We start from the raw sequence: 23,688 nt of genomic DNA on the forward strand, positions 1-23,688 counted from the left end.
TTTGCTTTGGATGCCGTGTCCCTGTAAATGTCCTGGAGGAGATCCACATTATTTCTGCTTTGGGAGTGTTCCTGCCCACCGGCTGAATTCTGGAGAGTAAAGCAAAGCACTAGACTCCTTTCACATTGGCAGGCTGGTGGGACCTTCAGCTGAGAATGGTAAACCTTTGCCAGTCACTTGCGTGGCTTAGTTAAACATCTGTTGTTCAAGCTGAGCATCTGGCATACATATTGCTTCAAGGGCAATGGTTCTGAATTCTGTCTGCTCCTGCCTTGGTCCAATGGCCACCCACTGAGCCCCTGAAACCCCAACTCTGTCCTCTCTCCACCCCTCCCATCATGCCCCTCAGGTCTTGAGTTACAAGGTCCATTGACCTTCATCCTGGCCACAGTGGTTCCAGGAGCCCCCTGGCAAGACAAGGAAAGGCATGGGGACGTTCTCACCTGGCGGGGGGAGGGGGGACGGTGCACAGAAGAAGTGGCCAGACATGAGACGTGGAGACGTTGGGCTGCCGCCCAGGTACACCGGGAAGGGGGTTGCTGAGCTTGGCTCAGACAGAGTGGCCTGAGAAAGACCCTCTATGCTCAGCCAGGTTCCCTGGGCTTCTAGACCCTCCTGGGAGACTCAAAGGGCACCATGGCAGGCAGCCCCTGGCTGGGCTAGATGAGGGGCGTCCCTGGGTGGAATGGGTGGAATACGAAAGGAGGAGGAGATGGAGGAGAAAGGGGGGGAAGGAGAGCCACGGGGAAGTGAACAGCAGCAGGTGGCTGAGTTTACTAAGCTCACTGGCCTCTGAGGCTGCCTGTGGGACTCTCCCTAAGGGAGCCCTCTAGTTCTAAGTCCCAGTGGACTGGGGAGCAGCTGGGAGTGAACCCTACTTCCTTACCAGCTCCAGACCACCAACTTTGAGGTAAATAAGCTGCCAAGCACAGCACTTAGTAAATTTCAAGCGAATGTCATTTTTAGGGGATCCTGATTCCCACATGGGTCTCAGGACTGCAGCCAGAGCTGAGGGTACCTGAAAAGTTCTTTTTATGACCCACTGATGCCCAGGAGGAGGCCTGGGCAGGCTGGGAGGCTGCTGGTGAGTGATGGTTCATGGGCTGAAAAGGAACACCCCTGCCTGAACAACAGGCCAGGCAGCAAGGGGAGAGGATGAGAAGAAATGTGCACCCCATCTCTGTTTTTATGGGAGGACAGGATGCAGGAGGAGGAGGCGGTAGGGGAGGGCACTGCGGCTGGGGAGCTGCTGGGGAGTGGGGGGAGCTGCATACCTTTGTTCCATGTTTGCCTGGCATCCCTGGCATTCCCCGTTCTCCCTGCAGGAAGGAACAAGAGAAACGATGAGAATAGGACCAGATTCAGGGCCCAAGGGCTCGGCCCTGAAGCATGGCCTTCGAGGGTGTCAGCGAGAGGGGTTGCTCCGGAAGCTTGGAATAACCGTTCAAATCATGTCTGCCAGGGATGGCTGCACCCCATCCTCTTTGAGCCAGATCTCTAAATTCTGCAAAAGGCCCAGAAATTTTAGCTTCCAATGCAGGAGCCCTCCCTCACCCCGACCCCACCAGGACCTCTGAGCCACAGGCAGGGGTGGTGAAGCTGGACTCAGAAGCGACTGCAACAGACAAGATTGCATCCCAGGCACTAAATTCTGGAAAATCCCTCTTGTAGGAAAGAGCAGAGAAAGGCTCAGCCATCTATTGCGTTTGTGTCTGGCACTGAGTGAAGCCGTCACATCTATCCTCTGTTCAATCTCTAGGAGTCCCCTCCAGTCAGTGTGGGAATGGATGTTATTCCTGTCCCACAGGTGAGCTCTGGAAGGCCAGGTATGATAGTCAAGGTCATGCAGAGCAGAAATTTGAACACAGGTCTTTTGTCTGCCAAAGCCCAGGTAGCCATTTCTCTCAGCCAACCCCAAGCATCAGATGCTTTTATTGCTTGGCCACCCCAAGAATCCGTTGCTTCCATTAAACACCTTCTGCAGGCCAAAGCCCTCTATTCTGGAGGGCCCTCAGGTCTGTGCCCCATAGGGGTGAGGGGTCAGTGCTCAGTCCAGGGCTGTCTTCAACCACTGGCACCGGAGAAAAAGGCTGAGCCCGGCTGGCCTGTGACCACAGTTCTGCTCTATGGCCAGCAGAGGGCGCCACAGGACTTCGTCAGAATTCTGGTAACTGCAGCTACAGCGCATAAGCTGAAGTCCCCAGTTTCCATTCCAAACAACTCAACTGGATTGACTCAGCCCAGAGGGACACCAGACAGAGTTCCCTGGGGTGGTGGTGGGTACAGGTGGGAGGTCAGCTTGCGCAGCCCTGGCTACTCAGACATCTCCCGTTTGAACCTCGTTCTTTCTCTTCCCATCTTTCTGTCAGCTTTCCTCCCGTGCTTCTGCCCTCACCTTTCCCACCTCCAGTGAGAGAGCTGAGCTGGGGTGTCTGTGTGACCTCGGATAGGTTACTTTCTCTCTCTGGCTTCAGGATCCTGCAAAATGAGGACTAGACACCTCCTACTCACTCCTGCTCTGGGTGTGTTGGCAGCCCCAGAGCAAGGTTCCGTGGGGGAAGGGATGTTAGCTGTGGGTAAAACTGTGGTTCTACAGGGGGCTCAGGGGGTCTCCTCCTGCCCCAGAGCACAGCCTGGGGTGCCTCAGCAGGGGAGGAGGCTGGGGTCTGCCCACGCTCCATCTCTGGGTTTCTGTCCCCAGTCTCCACACAGGCTGTGCAGATCAAAACCTGGAGTGAGGGTGTCTGATGTCATTGAGGTTGTCTTCAGACCCTGAAGGTTTGTCTGTGAAGATACAACCGCACTCTCCAGGGAAATCTGGGCCCCTCAGAGGAGGCAGTCTCCTCGTTAGGATGGCTGACCTTTTGCCCCTCCCCTCCCTCTGGGTCAAGTCTCTTAATTCTGCAAGTGACCCAGACTCCCTTGATCCCCATCTCAGGGCCTCCCTCACCCCCACCTCTATGCTGGGCAGGAAGCCAGGGTGCCCCTGGCTGACCCCACCCCGCGGGCTCATTCCACTCTCATCAGTCTCCTTCTCCAGGGTTTGTCTCCCGGGGCTCACCCCAGCCTGACCTCTGAACCAGGGTCTGGACTCAGCTTGCACCAGAAAACACTGATTCTGGATGATGGGAGAGGTGAGAGCGGGCTGAGAGTCATTATCAAGGACTCCAGGGTGGCTGTGAGCAAGGGCATCCGTCTGCAGGGTGATGGGGGGTGTGGAGTGGGGAGTGTTTCCAGGGCCATTGTTAAAGGGAGGACAGTGACACGTGTGTGTTCGCAGAGCTTTTCCTCTTGGCGTGTCTTTGTAAGAGCACACCTAGAGGCTCCTTCGTTCCCGTTTTCCTACATGAAAGTTTTTTGTTTGTTTGTTTAAAAGGTTTAAGTTTGGAATTGTGCTGAATTTAGATCCACTAACTCACTAACATCTCAGCTGGGGAGAGAGCTCTCATAGTTTGCCAAAACCCAAAGGCCCCAATTTATCTCCTGCACTTCTTGTCCTCCGAGCAGGGATCCTGGAGGCTCCCCCAGGCGGGCTGGGGAAGTGGGTGCTCCAAGCATTACAAAGGGTCTTGCCCCAGATGCCCGGAGCAAGGGTGGTGGCTGATGCTGTGGAGCCAGGCCTGCGAAAGGCTGGCTCTTCTAACCTTGGTTCCCAGAATCAAGGATGCTGGATGGCTGGCCTGCAAGGGGTGGATTCCGGTCTTGGTGGCTAAGAAAGTGCTGGGTGAGCTCACGTGGGTAGACAGGGGGCTGCCCTGAATGACCCTTAAGGCCGTCCCAGCCCCCACTTTTAGGACGCCACTGACTCCTGCTGCCCCTGCCTGGAATGCCTGCCAAGCATCAATAGGTTCTGTATTCTGGTTCTGTTTCCAGGTGGGAGGACCCATCCTTTGCCCAGATGATGGGATGGAAGCAAGCTCCTTGGAGCACAAACCAGTCGTGTTCTGCTCTCTTAATTGGTGATTTACTGTTTGTTGAACAAACAGGGCAGGGACTTGGCAAAGGAGGCAAGAGGTGGGGGGCTTCCAGGTCAGTTCCCCAGCCGAGCAAAGGTCAGGCCAGAGAAGCAGGGGGAGATGAACGGACCTCCCTAACGTGAGGCTCCTGCTGTGGGTTGCGGTCGGGGTGGGGGTGGGGTGGGGACCTGGGCCTGAGCAGCTCCACACAGACGCTTTGTTCTCTGCAGGGGAGAAGTGTGGGGAGCGGAGGACTGGGGGGAGGCCAGCAGGTGACTCAGGCCTTAAGTCTGGACCAGGGCCCTTTCCTGGGCTGGAAAAGCCGGGTGAGGAGAGCTAATGTCCTTCTCTCCCCTGAAGAGTTCCCAGGGCTCCCTTCCGGGAGAAGGGCAGCTCAGCTCCCTCTTCTCGCCACCGCTGGAGCCAGCTCCAGACTGGAGAGGCCTGGGGCCACGGAAACGCCAGGTCGTCCGGTAATTAGGGCCGGCAGGAAGTGATCCAGGGAATTACCGGGGTCAGGCGCCCCATCGAAGGCCAGGGCTTTGGAAGGGCGGCTGGGTTGTAATCTCGATTTGAGATCGGTTGATTTTGTAGTTAGTTCCAAAAAGAAAAGTCAGCTCTAATTAATCTGGGGACTTGGGAGTGTAGGAGAAACAGGGGGCAGAGAGCACAGGCTGGGGGCTGGAGGCAGGTGGAGCAGGAGGGCTGTCAGCCCCCACGAGGCCTCAGATGTGGGGCCCATGTCTCAGCTCCCTGATCTGCTTTAACTGAAATGGCCTGGATGCCCCCCCAGGAATTCCTGGCTTTGAAAGCAAGTGCTGTCCCCCGTCTGCCTCTATAGCTTCCATCTGCAGGGCATGCTCTGCTGCACGTCAGCATGGCATGGAGCCTAGGGTTGCCCAGGTCCTCTGGGAGTCAGGGGATGCAGGGAAGTTTTAGGTTTCTCCGCTGGGGTGCACAGCTCAGACGGCCTTCTCCTGGCTTTATTGGAGGTCGCAGGACCAGGTCAGCTCCCTGGGGAAGCATTCGGGTAGAATCAGTGCCAATGGGCAAAGTACTCCCCTTCTTTGGTTCTTTGAATAAAATACACCAAGTACCCCCAAGTTCTCTGCTTTAGATGTTCACAGAGAGACTGGGAGACTTGGAGGAGGGCCTGAATCCAGCCACAACCTTCTCACAAGAAGGAAAACAGGCCAGCTCCCTCCTTCTTTCCTTCTAGTGGAGGAGATGGGAGTAGGCAGTGGTGGTGTGATATTGGAAATTATAGGTCCCCTGGGCTCATAAAACCCAGGTAGTAAAGTCATCCAGAACAAGACTTTGGGGCCAGAAAGACCTGGCTTCACTGCTTTGTAGCTGTGGCTCTAGGGGGATTCACCTCTGTGAACCTCGGTTTGCTCATCTGTAAATTGGGGATAAGAATAAAACCTACCTGAAAGGGCGGTTATGAGGATCTGATGAGATGATGCAAGCAAAGTGCCCCTATACAGCCTGGCACGAAAAGGCCCAGAAAGGTAGATATAATAATTCTAGTTATCATTCTTCAGATATGATATGTCCACCCACGTGATGCTTTGCTCTGACTGGCAGGTCAGAATGATTCTGCCTTTTTGTAGAAGGACTGAGGTAGGGTGAGCAGATGGGCGGGGTGGGTGCCCTTCTGCTCCTCATACCCTCAATCCAGCGCCCTAGCCAGCCGACCACAGGGCCCATCAGATCTCCTTCCCTGGGAGTCCCTCTTTCCCTGGAGCCCCACAGCCTCCAGGAGGTGCAACCTCAGTTATAAGCTGACTAAACACGAGGTTCTCACATCCTGCCTGCACTGGTCTGAAGACACACAGCCCGGAGCCGGCAGGATGGGAATGTGTGCTCGGCTCTGGTCCTTCGTGCAAACCCCAAGGCTTAACACCCAGACTGCCACATGTGTCAAAGGCACCCCGCTACTGCCAAGATGGACGGGCCAGTTCTGACGTGCTTGGAGATAAGCTCTCACCAGGTTCTGTGATCCATACACAGTCTGACAATACTCATCAATCCTCTTGAAAGAGAGCCAAGGTTGCGATGCTTTAAACACACATTTTGTGTCTTGCAACACATTGAAAGTAGATTGGTGCCATAAATTTGGATCAAATAGGTACCACATGGGCGCACAATGCTCACAGTGTCTAAGCCATGGGGCTGGGTGCGAGTGGGGCTGCGGCAGCACACGGCCCGCTGGCTACACCGGGCTGCGATCTCCGGGAGCCGGTGGAGATGCTGCCCTGCCAGCCTTGGCCGGCCTTTGAGAGGATGCCAGGCTGGGACCAGCTGCTGGGGCGGGTGGTGGTGGTAGTGGTGGTGGATGGAACTAATCAACAGCAAACTTCACAGGACCAGAAGCGCCTCTGCTGAGAGTTAAATTCCCTTACTGAAAGGCCTCCCCGCGTACGTGTCAAGTCGCCAGGACAGAGTAACGGAAGCAGACGTGGGGGTCCGTCGTTACCCTGTGGGCCCCCACCCTGAACACACGGGGCATCCCGTGGCCTCTGTCCCAGTTCCATGTCCCCATTGGGTGGCACAGGGTGCTGGGTGGGAGCAAACTCTCATCTTCCCAGCATCTGTGACCAAGCTGCCCTTCGTGTGGGTCCCTCCTTCTAGGCCTCTTTCTAGGCAGAGAGCAGAGAGGGAAAGAGAGAAAAGAGATTTGGTGGACAAAAGAAAAGAGCCAGAGGGTTACCCCTCCACATTCCAGAGAAACCACAGGGGAGGGTGGTCTGCACAGTTGGCTTAGCCTGGGGTGACACCGCCCCTCCCTTCTGCACTAGGGCAAGAAGACTGGCTCCTGGGTTCAGACTCATGAGACCTAGATTCCAATCCCAGCATGATTATCACTAGCTGTGCAATGTTGGGGCTTCCCTGGTAGCTCAGACAGTAAAGAATCTGCCTGCAATGCAGGAGACCTGCGTTCAATCCCTGGGTCGGGAAGATCCCCCTGGAGAAGGGAATGGCAACCCACTCTAGTATTCTTGCCTGGAGCATTCCATGGACAGTGGAGCCTGGCAGACTACAGTCCACGGGGCCGCAAAGAGTCGGACACGACTGAGTGACGAACACTTGACTTGTGCAACGCTGGGCAGAGTATTGACCTCTCTGAGCTTCTCATCTCTTGACAGTGGGGATAACGCATCAAATTACTGGGCCAAGGTGAGATGAGATGAGTGAGAGACAGAGCGAAAGGACTTTGGCTGAACCAGCGATGTGAAGTAACTGCTGCCCTTGTCCTTGGGCAAGATTCTTCATCCAAGAATTGAAAAATGGGATGAAACACTTTAAGGAGAAAAGTAATATCTCATGAAAAAAGGACTCTTCATCTAAGAATTCTGATGGGAAGAATACTTCTGCCTGGGTATGGTGATCACTGGGGCTCAGGCAGTGGGAACAGGCACTCGTAGCCTCCTGAGTATCGCCTGACCTTGAGGAATGACCCCCAAGCTCTTGGGGGTGGGCTCTGCTGCTGGCCATTGGTCGCCAGTGCACACCCTCTGGCCTCTGTTAGACTAGGAGGCTGTGGCTTCAGTGATGACAGGACAAGGGTCCCAGCAGAGTGAGGGCCAGCAGAGAGACGAGAGTTCTAGGGCCACTTGGTGGCTCCGGAGCACCTACTGAGAAGTCTCAAGGACAGGCTGGGAGAAAAGGAGGTGGCAGGAGCCTTCCAGAAACGCAGAGAAGCCGGCAGCCTCACAGCTCCCACTGGATTCCATGAGAAGAGGCTGTTGTGAAAGGGAAGGGGCAGGTCAACAGAGAAAGAAAGCGTGGGGAACATGAACTGAGCATGAAGGAGAAGGGCCTTCTCGGAACCCCAGGAGACCTAAGAGCAGTAATGCTTCTGACAAGCCCTGGATGTGGATGCAGAAAGGCCTGGACATAGACTCGAGGGGTCTGACTCATAAAGCCAGGGTGGGGTGGGAGGCTGCTCCTCTCTAGCGAGGATGGAGCCAGCTCTGTTCTTAGGAAGCTGCTGCTTCCCTGAGCAGGAAGGGATTTCAATCCAGTCTCCCATCGGATATAGAAGCTTCTCTTAACACATGACAGACCCATAGTTTTCCAGCCTCTCCTTAAATGCTTCTGGTGACGGGGAGCTCCCTCCTTCTCAAGGTACCCATCAGCACTTGCTTTATCCTTAGTCAGGCAAAAGAAGTGCATCTGTGCTTTCTCCAGCAGCCCTGAGCCTCCTCTAGCAGCCCCAAGCCTTCTCTCTCCAGAGCAGGCTTCCCCAGGATCAGAGGCTGCCCCTCTGTCAGTAGGACCACGCTAATTTCCTCTGCAAATTCCACACAGTCAGGGCTGAAAGATTCCTCCCACAAACTTCATACAGAATGGCCACAATCATGGAAACAGGCCTTGTACCATCATGACACCCTAGCCCCAAGTTGACGCCTCTCTATCCTCAGGGCAACAGACTGCCCCCGCCAACCTCCTTTCTGAATGAACCAGATTTCCAGTTGGCAGGGGAATGCAGATGCCTGCCATGGTAGGGATGCCAACCGTGAGCATCCCCATGACCCCAGGGGGAACTGCTGCCCTGAAGTTTCTTCACAGCTTGAAAGAGCTGGTCTGGCTGCTAATGGGAAAGCCGACCCTGTGCTGCAGCGGGAGGCAGTAAATTTTGTGAGTCTGCATGAGGGGATGGAAGCAACCTCGGGGGCTGTAATTTCCACTTCCTGACACAGTACAAACTTCGCAGTTTATGCAGAACTAATGAAAGATCTCTCAGGTGTTGCAATGTCACCCACCAAGCACCCATAAAACAATGCAGTGAAGGCCCCTGTCGGATTACAGAGCTACAGAGCCTGTGGAATGTGCTTCTCCAGAGCTGATTCTTCCCTTTCCAGAATCCTCCCCTTCCTCGTCCTGCCTTTCTCTCCTGTCTCTTTTCTTCCCCTGGAAGGCGCCAGAGCCTCCCAGCTGGGGCCTGGAGGGTGGGATGGGCTCCTTATGATGCATGGCATCATGGGAAGGGCCGTGACCTGGACTTGAATTCCTGCTTTGCCGCTTATGAGCCACTTAGGTTGTACCTCAGTTTCCTCATCTGTTAAATAGGAGAAGAAGAGTACCAGCCTCCTAGGATTAGAAATAATGCAGGTCCCATTGAAGGCCAGCCGGGCACACAGGAGACATTCAGTAAGTGGTGTATAGTGTTAAAATTATTTTTACATTATTAAAGTTATTGTGATGACCATCTCTGGGCCTTGGCTCAATTGTTTCCCTGTCTAAAATGCCATTTCCCTTGAAATCTGCTGCTTGAAGGAGCACAGTGGTAGATTAAAGATGGTCACAAAGGCTTTGCCACCCTCCCACAGTAAGAATAAGGGGCTGAGTCCTCCCACCCCACTGACTTGAATGCTGAGTTACTTGCTTTGACCAACAGGACCTCAGAAAATGTGATGCAAGAGATGCTTTTTGAAAAGCACTTGTGCACTAGGACTCGCCTGTTTTGAAGGCTGACCTGGGCCTGCCGTGCTGTGAGGAAATCCATCCGCCCTACACTAGGGGCTGGGAGGCCATGTGGAGGAGAACAGAGGAGCCCAGGCCGCAGCTAGCGCCAGCCCCAGGCATGTGGACGAGGCTGTCTTGGCCCCCCGGCCTCTCCAGCCATCATCCCATGTGACTGCATGAGTGAGCCCCGAGGAGACAGCTGGCCAAGCCACAGAATCCTGAGAAAGAATTGTTTTAAGACAGTAAGTTTGGGATGGTTCATTACATGGCAATAGATAACTGATACACTTACCCATTCACCAGGATTGAACTCAGAGGCTGTCCTCTCTCAGACGACTTCCCGAGATCCTCCCAACCTAGAATGAATTTCCCTGAACCCCCTACCCCAATACTGACACGGTGCTTTGGGATGGTAGTGGTTAGTGCAATTGCCTTCACTAGGGTTATTTGCATAGGAACCCTGTCTCTTTGGCCTGTGAGTGGCCAAACAGCAGAGTTGGGATCATCCATATCCCCTACCATACCCAGAAGCTCTGCCTGGTCTCCACTTACTAGGCTCTCAGGGGGCAGGTGAGAACCTGGTCTGCCTCTGTGCGGACACGGCCAGTTGGGTTGGCAGGGGACACATTCCTGGCCTGAGGTCCAGCAGGGCCACTGACTTGCCCAAGGCCCTTCCTTCTCTGAGCCTCCTGCTTCCTCAGTGGAGACACAAACCCCCTGATCATTTAAATTCAAGAGTTTTGAGGCCCCTTCTGATGTGTGTGCAAAAGCATGTACGGACCAAGTCCAGACCCTGTGTACACTGTGGTGAAGCCCTACATGGATTGTCACCTGGTGGAGAGCGGGTCCTCCTTTCCCCTCCTTCTTACCTTCCGGCCGTGGTAGCCCTGGATCCCTGGGTCTCCCTGAGGGGAACCAAGATAAGGCCATTAGAGGGGTTTTCTTGCTTCACCCTCCTCCTCCTCGTTACCATCCCTCTTCTTTCCAATGACTCCAAAACCTCTGACCTCCACCTCCAGCCAACCTTGGAACAATAGCAGGGACTGTTTGACTTTTCAGAACCAGTCCTTGTCTTTGCAGAGGCTGAGGGAGGAGGGAAGGGTCGACTTGGCAGGGGTACAGGACCCCTGAGGGTCAGTTCTGGTTCTACCACGGGCTCCCTGTGGCACCTGGACAAGTCATGTCCCCCAGGACTTCAGCTTCTGCATTTGTGAAATGACTGGCTGGATCAGTGCTTTGCAACTTCTCTTTCCTAAAGCCACAGGGACTCCAGCTTCAAAGGGAGACTCGACACTGTGGGCTTCCAGATAAGGTTTCGAAAGGAACTGGATGGCCCCGAAGGTCCTTTCCAGTTCTGGCCCCTTAGGAGCCACTGTTTTACTGGGATGTTGTGACAATGTCCTGGGACCTGAGTTCCCAACTCGGACCATGATCTGTTTGGAGAGCAGGGCCGCATCTTCCATACCAGCCACAGCACTTGCTTGGCCTGAGCCCACGAAAGTGCAATCCTTGTGGAAGCCGATCAATTCCCTTTCAGCCCCTTACTCAGTACCTGTCAGCGCGCCACCCCTACCCACCAGGGCACTTTCCCACCCACTCGATGCATCACCCAGAAGGACCCTCACCTTCGGTCCAGGAGGCCCAGGTAAGCCCTGCAGAAGCAAGAAGAAAGGTGAGTGGAGATGGATTCCACTGGCAAATGGTGAGGGCTAAACACACTTAGATGGTGCAGTTGGTAAAGAATCTGTCTGCCAGTGCAGGAGATGTAAGAGACTCGGGTTTGATCCCTGGGTCGGGAAGATCCCCTGGAGTAGGAAATGGCAACCACTCAAGTATTCTTGCCTGGGAAATCCCATGGACTGAGGAATCTGGCAGCTATAGTCCATGGGGTTGCAAAGAGTCGGGCACGACTGAGCAGGGATGCATACAAACACGTTTACAGTGGAGGTTGTAACGGGTTCTGGATGCGCTGGAGAACAGATCAAGAGGGTCCTCAAAGGGCATCTGAAACCTGCTCAGGGCACATGGGGACAACAGGCTCATGTCCCTCTGTGGAGCCACATGGGCGCCTCGGGCATCTCTGGTGTGCTGGCCTGCTGTAAAATAGGTCAATGGCATCATGCGAAATTGATAGTGTGTTTGGTCCAGGTCCCCACCCACCCACCTCCTAACTAGAGCCGCTCCCTGGAAAGCTGACCTTGCCCAGCAGAGCTTGGGTTTTGCCTCTGGCCCTGCCAGCTTGCAGGGGAGCCCTCTGTCTCCATTCCCCACCCCGGGGGGCTGTGACCACAGGAGCCAGCTGGGGGAAGTGGTGCAAGCCCTGCAGGAGCCCAAGGGAGAGGAAAGGGAAGGCAGGCTCCAGCGTGGTCTCGGGCGTGGGTCTGCCTGGCAAACACTGGCTGGAGAAAACCATGATGCCTGAGTCTGGCCTATTTCAATTGGTTTCAAAACACGCATTCTGGTTTTTTTTTTTTCTTTATAAACAACCTAACAAAGAAAACAGCCTGGCTTGGGTTCAGTGATCGGGAGCCCAGTGTGTATGGGTGAGGGCCGTCAGGAAAGAAGTGGATTTTGAGCACTTTTTAAAATTTTGGTTTATTTTCTTGGCTTGGTTTGTTTGGTTCAGTTCTCTAAATTCCACTTCCTTTTAGGTTTTCTGCTTTTCCATCCATCAATCCATGGAAGTGAGACTAACTTCCCTCCCCAGGGTTCTGGGGAGAAATCATGGAAATATTTAAAATCCGTTACGGGGATCAAGCTGAGCAGGAGAGCTGGCTCTCCCAGAAAGGTAGGTTTTCACACTGCCATGCTGCCTTCTGGTCAAGCTGGCTGCTTGACCCAGCCTAGGGGGACTCTACATGGAACCTTAGCCTTGGAAGCCGGGGTAGCCGAGGGCCCAGGTGTGAAGCCAAGTGACCTGGAATGTGGTCATACTCATTGTGGGCTACTTGACAGGGGCACCCCTGACCCAGTAATTCCACTTTTGGGAATCTATTGCAATGAAAGCATTGGAGATATGCACACACATTTATGTTTAAGGATGTATATTACAGAAGGCAATGGCACCCCACTCCAGTACTCTTGCCTGGAGAATCCCATGGATGGAGGAGCCTGGTAGGCTGCAGTCCATGGGGTCGTGAAGAGTTGGACGCAACTGAGCGACTTCATTTTCACTTTTCACTTTCATGCATTGGAGAAGGAAATGGCAACCCACTCCAGTGTTCTTGCCTGGAGAATCCCAGGGACAGCAGAGCCCGGTGGGCTGCCATCTATGGGGTCGCACAGAGTCGGACACGACTGAAACGACTTAGTAGCAGTAGCAGCATTTCAGAAGGGAACCCATTAACTACATTGTAAAGAGACCCAGCAGTCCTAAAATCTGTATCATGGGAGACTCCTGATGTAAGAAAGGGCATGGTGTACGAGATTAAGTGAAAAGAGTAACAGGATACCAAGTGTTAAGTTATTCAAAACGTCACCGACCTGAAAAACATTTATGTGCCGAGAAGTCTAAGGAGAAAAATGGAAAGGACTCTCCCCAGCGTTAATGATGGGGAAGCCTGGATATGGGAAAGCAGACAGTTTAAAACTTTTTCTTCGTCTATGTTCCAAATTTTTCACAATGGATATATGATGCTTTTGTCATAAGAAAGAAAAACACTTAAACAAAAAAAGCCACGTGGAAAAAACATTATCAAACAGACTGTGTCCCTCTGCCTCTAATAACTGCTGACGTTGGTCTTAGCTCTGGGTAGAGATGCATTTTCTCTAAAGAAGAAGTCCAGGGTTTTCTGAGTTACTCTGCCTTGGTGCTTTCTTGCATGAAATAGGGCTGAGAAAGAGTTGGGGCTTGGCTAGAGCTTGCAAGCAGATGACCCGGTGGACACTGGGACTGACCTATTGCCTGAGTGTGGTCTTGCCCAGAGGGGTGTCTGTTGGCTTCCCTGGGCCCCTCCTGGCAGTGGTCCAATCCCCAGGCTCGAGGCAGGGTCCTTTTGCCTGACCGGGTGTGTAACTTGGTTGGAAGGTGGCCTGGGAGTGGGAAATCCACACACACCAGCAAAGGCGTGTCTGTTAGGCCATCAGATGCCCCCTTGCTATCTCCTTTAGGACACTTTGTCCCAACTCGAGTTTTCCTAAGCCCAGGGGGCAGGGGACATCCATCAGAGTGGTCCCGGGAACTTTCTCTCCAAGCTCCTCTCTCCTGAGGCTGGGAGAGACAGGCCTGCTCAGGGTTTCCCCCCTGGGAGGCAGTGGCTGAAGTGGAACACATGATCCCATTACGTGTTTTCAGAACCAGAGAGCAACTGGTGAGCATGACAGGATGGGCAGCTCCCACAGGGATGGGGCCAGCCACGTCCCGCAGCCTTGCCAATGTGCTTCTGCCCTTTCAGCGGGGGCCCAGAGTCCCATCGGTTACCCAGTTCCCAAATTTCCAGAGAATTCAGGGGGTGAATCTTGAAGGAGAGGAGCTGGTGGGAAGCAGGAGGGGTACTTACTGGTGGCCCCATGGGCCCTGGCAGTCCTGGGTGCCCCAGAGGTCCACTCGGTCCGGGAGGGCCTGGTGGCCCTGGTGGGCCTTGGATGCCAGCCTGGCCCTGTTCACCCTGAGGTTGGTGGAAACAAGTGTCAGAGAGAGAGCCCTGGGCTGCAGAACCGTCCCGCCCCAGTGCCATGCACCCGGTGAGGCCCTGCCGTGGGTTCTGGGGGAGGCGGCGTGGTGTGAGGTGACGGTGTGGTGGTGGTGACGCATGCAGAGGCCGGTGGCAGTGAGGAGGTGGCCAAGACATTAGGCCTCCAGAGGAGAGGCTTCCAGAGACGATTTGCTGCGTGGGCTGTTGGTCCCCAGGGCAGAGCCCCGCTGCGGTGGCAGAGGCGGAGGAGCGGGTGAGTGCCCCCCGGCCCAGCCGAAGTCCTGTTCCCAGGTTGGTCGGATGACCAGGGTCCAGCCGAGGTGGCCGGCGGCCTCGGCCTGCCTCGACGCCTCCCTGCGTGTGACGAGCCCACCATCTCCGCGCCCTGGCCTCCCAGCCGTCAGATGAGAACAGCCTTTCCTTGTTTCCTGTCACATTTTGCCGTCTTTGATTATTTGGCCCAGAGGATCAACTGAGTCCTTAGGTCAGAGGCCACAGAATTTTGCTTAGCTCACCAAACAATTGGGCAAGAGATTTTATGTAAAAAAAAAAATATATATATATATATATATATATATATATATATATACATGGCTTGGTAGCTTCTGCTGAAGAAAATGGAGCCTGGGCCAGCTAGACCCACATTCCTCGGGGGCCGCCATCAGCTGGGCTCTCCGGGTCCCTCAGGCCCCACCTGTCCAAACCATTCTGTGTGCAGCCTGCTTTATCACTTGTGTGATCTGTGCCTGACCTCAGAGGACAGTTGAGTTTGCAGCCCTTTGTCTGGTTGAGTTTTGAAGGTGTAAAGTGCTTCGTGCCTTTCTGGAGTCGCTATTACTATTCTTTTTCCTTATCCTGAAGCCTTTGTCACCCCACCCCATGCAGGTGCCCAGGGTGGACCCAGAGCCCAGGGAGGCAGGGGTGGGATCGTGAGGAGGAGGAGACAGCCTGGTCCACGTGACCCAGCTCTCGGGGCTGGGGGCCAGCCCGTGTCATCCGCAATCTGTGCAGACCAGTGTCGTTAGGTTGCTTTCTCCACGACCTCTCTGGGGAGGTTCTGGGTTCAGCTCTCGCTGAGGGGTCCAGCCCTGCAGACAGATTCGAGTAGAACAGTCCGGCAGGTGTGAGTGCTCCAGGCTGGGATGCAGGAGACCCAGGTGGCCAGACTGCACGCCAGCCCGCCCTTCTCAGTGTGATCTCAGTAATCCTTTATGACACTGTACATAGAAAAGGGGCCTGATGATGCTTGCTGCAAACCCCATATTATAAATAGGAGTGCATGACCTCAGAATGGGAACTCAGATTTTAGCAGCATCCGCTTGAACCATCTCTCCAATGGGATATCCTAGGACAGAGGCCACCAGCAATGCCACTCTTGGCCTGAGCTACATCCTGCCACACCCTCTAAGAATCCACTTAAGGGCTCGGAGAGTCCATGGTGGAGAAGGCAGCTGCAGAGATGGGTCACAAGTCCCATTTTACAGAAGAGAAAATGGAGGCTCAGAGAAGTTGAGCACCCTGACTAAGGTCACACGGACAATTTGGGGGAACTGGAATCAAAACCCAGAACTCTAGACTTTTCTATTCATTCCAAATAAGCCCCCAGCAAGAATTGCTCACCATCCAAATTTCTGCACTTTGGCAATGACCTTCAATGCCATCTGCTAAACACATCATTTTTTTCAACTAATGTTAAACCCAATGTTTAAACATCTTACAGAGCCTGTGAAATCAATATTGGTTTATTGATTGGAAACGGACAAGCCTTTTTGTGTCCCACGGTGGCTGACAGAATAAAAACCTTATTCTCAAGGCAGAATCTGCAGCAGGAAAGACAGGGGTCCCTATTCTCTCTCTACTTCAGAAATCAGGTCAGGGCAGCACAGAAAGCTCTGGTGTATCCTCCTCCTGCTCTTGAAAAGGGAGGCAGTAGCATGCCTTGGCCCCGCTCAGTTTCTTCTGTAAGGTAGAGATGAGAATGCCAGTTCCACTCCTGGTGGCCCGTGTGGGATTACATGGGATAATCCGTGTAGAATTCTCACAACAGAGCTTGGAGCCCAGCAAGGGCTCAACACACAGCAGTCAGTGCAACTAGGGCCAGGAAGTGGGTGAGGGGGGCCGAGGCAAATGGCCACTCTGAGAGCAGGGACTCAGCTCTCCTGAAATGGAGTCTGACATGGGTAGGGGTGGCTGAGAGTGGGGTGGGCCTGGTGCTTCTCTGAGCTGCCAGTGAGCCCCCTGAATAACCAGGCGTTGGGTAAGCGCTCAGAGCACATGGAGGCTCTCAAGGATCTGGCTGGTGTAACGGGATACGGAGGCTTGGGTAGCACACGTGTCACGTGTCCCTCTGTATTTTTAGCCATTAATTGGAGTGATTTTTCAGCCTTGTTCAATCAGATGCCTGAACATTCAGGCCCCTGGGCTCCTGAGTCAGGCCAGATGGTGGCTCCAGGCCCTGCTGTCAGGCTTTCAGAGAGCATCTCAGAGCCCTGCCACTTCCAGCACTCCTGCGAACTTGGGGGTTACCTCTGACCCCCAGTGTGAGCAAGGCTAGGGGTGCGGGTGGCAGCCATGGAATTCCTGGCCTGGCATCAAGCTGCAATGCCTTTGCCTAGATCCCTGGGTCTGTGGTCTCTTGCTCTTTGTTCTTTGTGATCTGGTCCTATCCCAGCCTCCTTGGCTTAGTAAGGCAGGAAGAAGGAAGCAGTTGCTCACAATGATTACACCTGTTGGTTGTGGGCTACATTTCCTCTGCAAATTCCCTTGCTTCTCAAACTCAGGTTACAAGTGATCAGATGCTAAGCAATCTGCATTTCTAAATATAAAGGGTGTAGGTCCAACTGAGAGAGCCCTGGGTGTGGGGTCTGAAGACTCGACTGCCAGTTCCCACTCTCTCTTGCTGTTTGTGCCACCTTGGGTACAAATTCACCTCTCTGAGCCTCAATTTAACTTCAGCGCTTAAACTGCCAGGAAGTATTTCCAGTGCTCTGCATACACAATAACCCTATACAGTAGGAACCATCATTATTCTCATTTTACAGATGAGAAAACAGAGGCACAGAAAGGTGAAGTAATTCGCCCCAAATTGCATAACTAGTAAGAGTTGGAGAATGTGGGTGTTCTGCAGTTTACTGGCTGTGTGACCTCAGGCAACTTACTTAACATCTCTGAGCCTGATTTGCTCATCTGTGAAACAAGGATGATCATGCCTAACTCATACAACCATTGTGAGAATGTAAACGAAAGCAGGCTGGAAAACGCATGGCCTGGTGCCTGGCACACAGTGGCGGCTGCTTTGCTGGCTGTTGTGAGCAGTAACAGTGAGACAGTGGTTGAAGCTGCTGGGCCTGGGTGTTGTGCATTTCCACGTGTATGGCATTTGTAGGTCCGTCTTTGTCTAATTTAATGCAATGGGAGTGCAGTGAGATTCTGCTTTTGCCAACAGCCCCGGTGGCTCAGATGGTAAAGAATCTGCCTGTAATGCAGGAGACCCAGGTTTGATCCCTGGGTCAGGAAGATCCCCTGGAGAAGGGAATGGCCACCCACTCCAGTATTCTTGCCTGGGAAATCCCATGGGCGGAGGAGCCTGGTGGGCTACAGTCCATGGGGTCGCAAAGAGTCAGACATGACTGAGCGACTTTCACTGTCACAGCCCCAGCTGGTTCGTCAGGGCCCAGAGACTTGCCAGCCCCTGGGAAGCCCCGTGTGGTCTGGCCAAGGGAGGTGTCTACCTGGAAGGTCCGCCTTTTAATGACTGGGGGTGGAGCCAGCCGCACTGAATTGAGGAGAGGCAGCAGCTGAGGAGAAAGATGAGTTGGAAGGCCAGAGGGCAGAGGCCAAAGATCGCAGGTGTTCAGGAGGGTCGAAAGTCCGCCAGGAAGGCAGGGTGGCCGAGAGGGAGGGAGGAAAGGAAGAGAGAAGAGAGATTAGCGGGTGTGAGGCACTGGAGGGAGGGCATGGACGGGCCGCTCGAGGCTTGTGGGTGCAGTGCTGAGCTTGCCCTTGGAAGGCACCCCATCCGTGGAAGGAGGCAAGCCCTCGGGGTGTTGGCAGCAGCACTCCCCAGTGGGGAGGGGCCTCCCCAGCCAGGCCTGCCCTCCATAGCCAAGCCGGGCCACAGAGGCCTCCCGACATACGGCCCAACGTTGCACTGCCAGGCCCACGGTCCCTGGTCGTGGACAGAGGCTGCAGGGCTAAGGGGAACAGACTCTGAGGCTCTGATTTGGGAGCCACAGGATCAGCCTAAATTGGTACTTGAAGCCAGGCTGGTGGGCAGCCACCCCTGGGTTCTTTTTTCAGCTGGACGAGAAGGGCTGGTGTCAGCGAATCTGGGGAAGATGGTCAAGGGCAGAGCCGAGCCCGGCTCCTGGGGGCTGAGCAGGAGGGTGTGACCAGTGTGGGCACCAGCTAAGTGTTACTGAGGTCTCACCCAGGGGCTTGGAACATCGAGGCTGGACAAAGACGTCTCTGGCATGTTCAAGCACTTTTTTGTGGGGGTGGGGCGGGGAGAGGCAATCATGTTAGCTAACGCAATTTTCATTTCTGAAAATTCTAGCTGTTTCCAGTCTCTCTATCCAGTGGAGTTGAGCACCCCACAGCTTTAGGAAGAGGTTAGAACCCATGTGAAAACAGAGGGCATATAATCCACCTCTTGTTTCTGAAAGCATTGTAGCTCGCACAAGGTGGCTGGGAGGAGCATTAGGAAGCAAGGGCTGCTTGGGCTGAGGATGCACCCAGCCAGGGACCCGGAGCCCAGTCACGGCCTTTCTGGGTCATTGCCACCTTAGTGGGTATCTGCTACGCGAGGAGCCCCAACCTTCTCACTGGGGCCTGGGGATGTGCAACGTTGGGCTCTGTGTCCATGGAGCCTCTCACCAGAGGGGCCCAGAGACCTTCCAGAACCTACAAACCTTCAGAATAATTATCTGGTTGGAGCGCAGAGCTGCTAGAGAGCCACTTAGGTGCTCCTGGGGTGGGGTTAGGGGTAGGGGGTTGGGGGGAGACAGGGCAACGGGAAGAGTGAGTGCCAGGCTCAGATACCAGTTCCCAGTCCCAGGGCACCCCAGACACCCCCTGTCCACCCGGCCTACCCCTCTCTCCCTGGGGATGCTGCAGGCTGGCACAGAGGCTCAGACCACCTCGATCATGTATCTCATGGGCTGGGAGGCCTGCCACCCCCCTCAGGCCTGTGGACCCCTCAGAAAGGCAACAGCCCCACTACCCGAGAAACACCCTGCTTTCCTACCCACTTCCAGATGAATGGAAGGTGCCAGCTGCCTTGCCCTGCCCATCAGCTGGATCCCCAACTCCACTCTCACCCAGCCTGACTTGTTACACCCTGGCGCAGTCATAACCTGGGTTTCTCTGCAGCCTGTGGCCAAGGCGTGCTGGAGCCTGCCATCCCTGCTGGCTCCCTCTTCCTGGGTTGGGCTCAAGGGCAGAGTCCCTCCCTTCTCCCTGCCCCACGCTCAGAGCTAAGGACACACTGTCAAAGCGGCTGCAGTTGTGTTGTCTTTGCTGTTGGGGGATGCTGTCTTTCTTTCGGGTAACATAACAATCCTGTGAGCCCATCGTTTCAAATAAACACAGCTGACCTTCTATTATTGTATCGGGATCAGGCTGGCCGGAACACCAGGGCCCCTGACTCCCTGGAGCACATGCCGCCGCCAAGCTGGCTCTGTCTGCACTGCCGCCGGTTTGCCTGAGCCCCCTACTCAGCCCTGGCCTCACCCCTACCCCAGCCGCTCACATTCAAGGCTGCACCCTGCCCCCAGCCTCTCTCTGGCCTGGGAACCAGAGGTCAGCACCTAGCAAGGCCCTCCTGGGGCCTTTTGGAGCCAGGTTGGTTGACTCAGGGTCTGACTAGTCTTTCTCTCCACTCCCTCAAGACCCCTGCCTGGCAGGGGTGGATGGCCAGGGTGGCCACACTGTGTGTGTTGGGGGGCACAAGGCTGCCCGCGACAGGGGGATGGACACCTAAAGATGCCTGTCATGCCGGTCCCCGCTGCCCGGGGCTGAGAGTGGTGAGGGCAATCCACAAAATGAGGGGTGTCCCAGCTCACTGGGGCTCTTGCACCTTCATTGCCCCCCGCCCCTCCTCAGCCCTGCCCCCGAGTGGCTCTCAACGTTAGTTAGTGCACACATCTGAGGGCCCTCAACAGGACTACAGCAGGCTTTGGGCTCCGTATCCTGGTGTGCAGCAAGGGAACGGAGGAACTGGATTGGGGGTGGGGAAGACCAGGACACTAGCCCTGAGAGCCCCACCGCACTTGGAGCGGCTGCCTTGACTCTTAGGCAAAACAAAGACTTCACTCTTGCACTGACAGTCAGCTTCCAACCATCTCCCAGCATGCAGGTCTGGGTCATCTGAAGCAATGACTAACCCAAAAGTCCCTGTGATTTGGCCAGGGCAGGCAGACAGCTGGGCAGCTGGCCAGACAGACAGACACACAGAAACGCCGGGTAGGGAGCCAGACCAAACTCACACAAGTTGCACAGCCTTATGTTGAAGGCTACTTGCTGAGGAGCGCACAGCCAGGCACTTGGAGCTCCAGATACACGCATGCTGGGGGCTCCCAGCCCCAGCCAGCGCGGGGGTAGATACACAGAGACACATAGCTCTGCACAAACACACACACGCTGATCACCAGGCACAACCCTGGGGCCGGCCAGACGCACTGCCCCCATCATGGCGCTGCTCTGTCTGCTGAGTGCAGAGGATCTGTGTGCGCCTGGCCCCAAGCACTGTAGGGAAGAGGAGGCTAAGTTGGGGGCTGTGCCCCAGGGATGGATCAGTTTTCAGGGTTCACTTACCCGGTGTGGGTACTCGCCACACTGACCCTGGGGAAGAGAGGGAAGGAGAGGAGGTGTTAGACACTTGTTGGGAGGTGGACCCTGGGGGGCAACCTCAGGACCCGGGGACACACCACACACACGCACACACACCACCCGCCTCTGGGCTCTGTCTGATTCCCTCCCTCATGCCTGCTTGGCAGCGGGGAAGAAACCCCCAGGGCCTGCCTTCATGTGGCCCCAAGGAGCCAAGGGCAGGACTCTGCCACCATACATCGTGTGCCATGACAGTGGAGTCAGGGGTTGTGCTCCATGCCTGGCTGGGAGTATCTTCCGGAAAGGTCCATCCTCTGGGTGGGCCCTAAACAGGAGTCCCTGGATGGGAATAGCGGACACCGAGGCAAGGGCAACAGAGCCCTCAGACATGCCTTCTTTGAGCTGGGGTGCCAGGTCCCTGCACCATTCATTTGGGAGCAAGCCCAGCAGAGCCCCCATCAGAAATTCAAGGAGACAGAGCACATAGAAGGCTGGGAAGAGGGCCAAGTCAGGAGTTTACAAAACGGACCCCCTGAAATCCTAGAGGCTCATGGGAGGTGGTCAGAAATACTATGCAGGTGGCAGGTGGGATGTGTAGAGAAAGAGGCTGAGAAGGGCCAGGCTCCAGGCTGTCCCCTTCCCTCAAGAAAAGACCCCCACCCAGGGCAGCCTCCCTTCTCTCTCATACACTGAGTGCCACAGCGGGTTCCCTGCTTCTGTTGATAAAAACTGAAGTTTGAAAATAACCCTTTCAACCTGTTGGAAGACTGCTTCTTGAGATGAAAATTCTAGAAAACCCCCATCGGCTTACCTTTTCTCCCTTTTGTCCTTGAGGTCCCTACAAAGAGATGGAAATGAGAGAGTCAGAAACCGAGGCTCAGGACTCAGGGCCCGAAGCCTCTCTGCTGGAAAGCCCTGGGGTGAGATACCAACCGGCTGTCCCCAGGGACCCACCAGACCCTTAGGGACGGAAACACGCACAGGTGAGTGGAACAAAGAAGACGGGTGGAATCAGTCATGCGGCCCTGCATGGGGTTGCGCAAGAAACTTTTTGAAAGGCCTGAGTCCCAAAGGCCGGGCTTAGCCACCCATGTCTGGTCTTCCTGTGCCCGAGACAGTCCAGCTGTTGTGGCCCAGCTTCTTCATCCACCCGCAGACATGACTAGGTGTGCCCTGCTCCCCGCACTTGACTATGATGAAGAACAGGTGTCATCTTTCATTTATCCCTGCACCTGCCAGCATCTTGTGGGCTGGCCACAGAGGAGGCTGCGTGAGCGTGCGTGACAGGGCTCTGCTACTGCCAGACGCCCTGCACTCTCAGGCCATCTCCTCTCAGAACCGAAAGCACATTCTAACTCCTACCCTCCGCAGCCTCAGCATCAAACCCACTGAGCCAGAAGGGCTTCTGGGGACATGGGGGCTGGGGCAGTGTTCCAGACATCAGGAACTTTGGAGGAAATTTTGGCCAAAGAGAAGAAGCAGGAATTTCATCTCTGTGTTCTGGATTCCTTGGAGGAATGTAAGGGCCTCAGAGCTCCCCTCCGGGGGATCTGGTCAAAAGCTCACAGGGCTGAGAAATGAGCCTGGGTTCAGGATGGACCCCAGTTCTCTGAGGAGAATGCAGCATCCGGCTAGCTCTCTTAGGGGCCTGACCTGAGGCCAGGGCTGAGGAGGCCTCACGCTTGGCTGGTGTGGAGCGGAGAGGGAGAGGGAAGGCGCCCCTTGTTTTGAAGACTCCCTGGGGGGCAGGCTTTGGGACATGCTGAGCTCACGCCCACGCTGGCCTGAGAGGAAGGTGCTGGCATCGCTCCTTCTCCGGGATGAGGTGATGGAGACGAGGCCCTGTGGCTCAGTGAGCAGTGGCAGCACTGGGACTGTGAAGGTCCAGCTGCGTCCACTCTGCTGCGTGCTCTGAACTGAGTTGGAACCCCGGGGGGCAGGGCTTCCGAACTTGGCTGGAGTCACAGGCAGAGCCCCTGGGGCTCTGAGGTTCCTTCCAGCCACCATCCTAGGGCCTGTGAGGGCCTGTCTGCCAGGCCAGTCTCTGTAGGGCTTGGAGACCTCAGGATGGGGGACAGATCCATCTGGGTGGATGAAAGGCCTCCTTTTGTCCCTGACTTGCTAACTGGGCCAATTACCAAACTGAGAGGTTCCCAGGAGGTTGTGGGAACGGACAAGTGGTCATTGGGACAAACCACTGGCATCCCAGCCCATGCGGTGGACCAGGTGTTTAGTATCAAGTTCAACAGACTGTGATGCATCTGGAAGGGGACTGAACTGAGGGGACCAGGCCACCTTCCCTGGGGACAGAGAGAGGAGTATGATGAGAGAGGGAGGTCCAGGGACTCAGCAAAATAACCCGAAGGTTTGGGACTGCAGACACATGGAGGATTGAGTCTGGACATCCCAAATGGTGGCCCATGGGACAATCACGGTCCCCGGGGATATTCTGCTGAACCCACACACTTTTATTTCAATTAACTGCCAATACTGAAGAGCATGGAGAGTACGACAAAAATCTGAGTTTCGAGTTTCTTTTAAGTATTTCAAGGCCGAGCAACACCTGGCACCAACGAGCTCTTGAGGCTGCCCCCTTAGGACAGGTCGGGGTCAGGGCAGTGTGCCGCTGGCGGTGTTTCCTCTGGGCCAGGCACTGTTTGAAACGCTTGATGCGAATTAACTCCTCGCACCTTACGACAGCCCTGTGAGTGGTGGGACAAGACGTGAATTCAGAGTCCTGGTTCTCCTTTACACCACTGGTGGGACCCTGATCCTGTCTACACCTTACATCAGGTTCT

The 23,688-nt window shown here is 55.0% G+C and overlaps 1 protein-coding gene across 1 annotated transcript in view; it reads right to left on the reverse strand.

Annotated features, from left to right (window-relative positions):
- Positions 1 to 23,688, reverse strand: part of COL13A1 (collagen type XIII alpha 1 chain) — an 83,256-nt gene that overhangs the window by 41,262 nt on the left and 18,306 nt on the right. Inside the window, exons 8-14 of the mRNA XM_086381542.1 lie at positions 21,702 to 21,728; positions 20,876 to 20,902; positions 18,973 to 19,029; positions 13,928 to 14,035; positions 11,054 to 11,080; positions 10,298 to 10,333; positions 1,275 to 1,319 (exon numbers count right to left, since the gene is read on the reverse strand). Coding sequence (XP_086237668.1) covers positions 1,275 to 1,319; positions 10,298 to 10,333; positions 11,054 to 11,080; positions 13,928 to 14,035; positions 18,973 to 19,029; positions 20,876 to 20,902; positions 21,702 to 21,728 — 327 coding nt within the window. The remainder of the gene's footprint in view (positions 1 to 1,274; positions 1,320 to 10,297; positions 10,334 to 11,053; positions 11,081 to 13,927; positions 14,036 to 18,972; positions 19,030 to 20,875; positions 20,903 to 21,701; positions 21,729 to 23,688) is intronic.

The sequence above is a fragment of the Bos grunniens genome, chromosome 28 (assembly GCF_055505025.1).
Source record: "Bos grunniens cultivar Pamir isolate PY7600 chromosome 28, Bosgru_T2T1.0, whole genome shotgun sequence".
Taxonomy (NCBI): domain Eukaryota; kingdom Metazoa; phylum Chordata; class Mammalia; order Artiodactyla; family Bovidae; genus Bos; species Bos grunniens.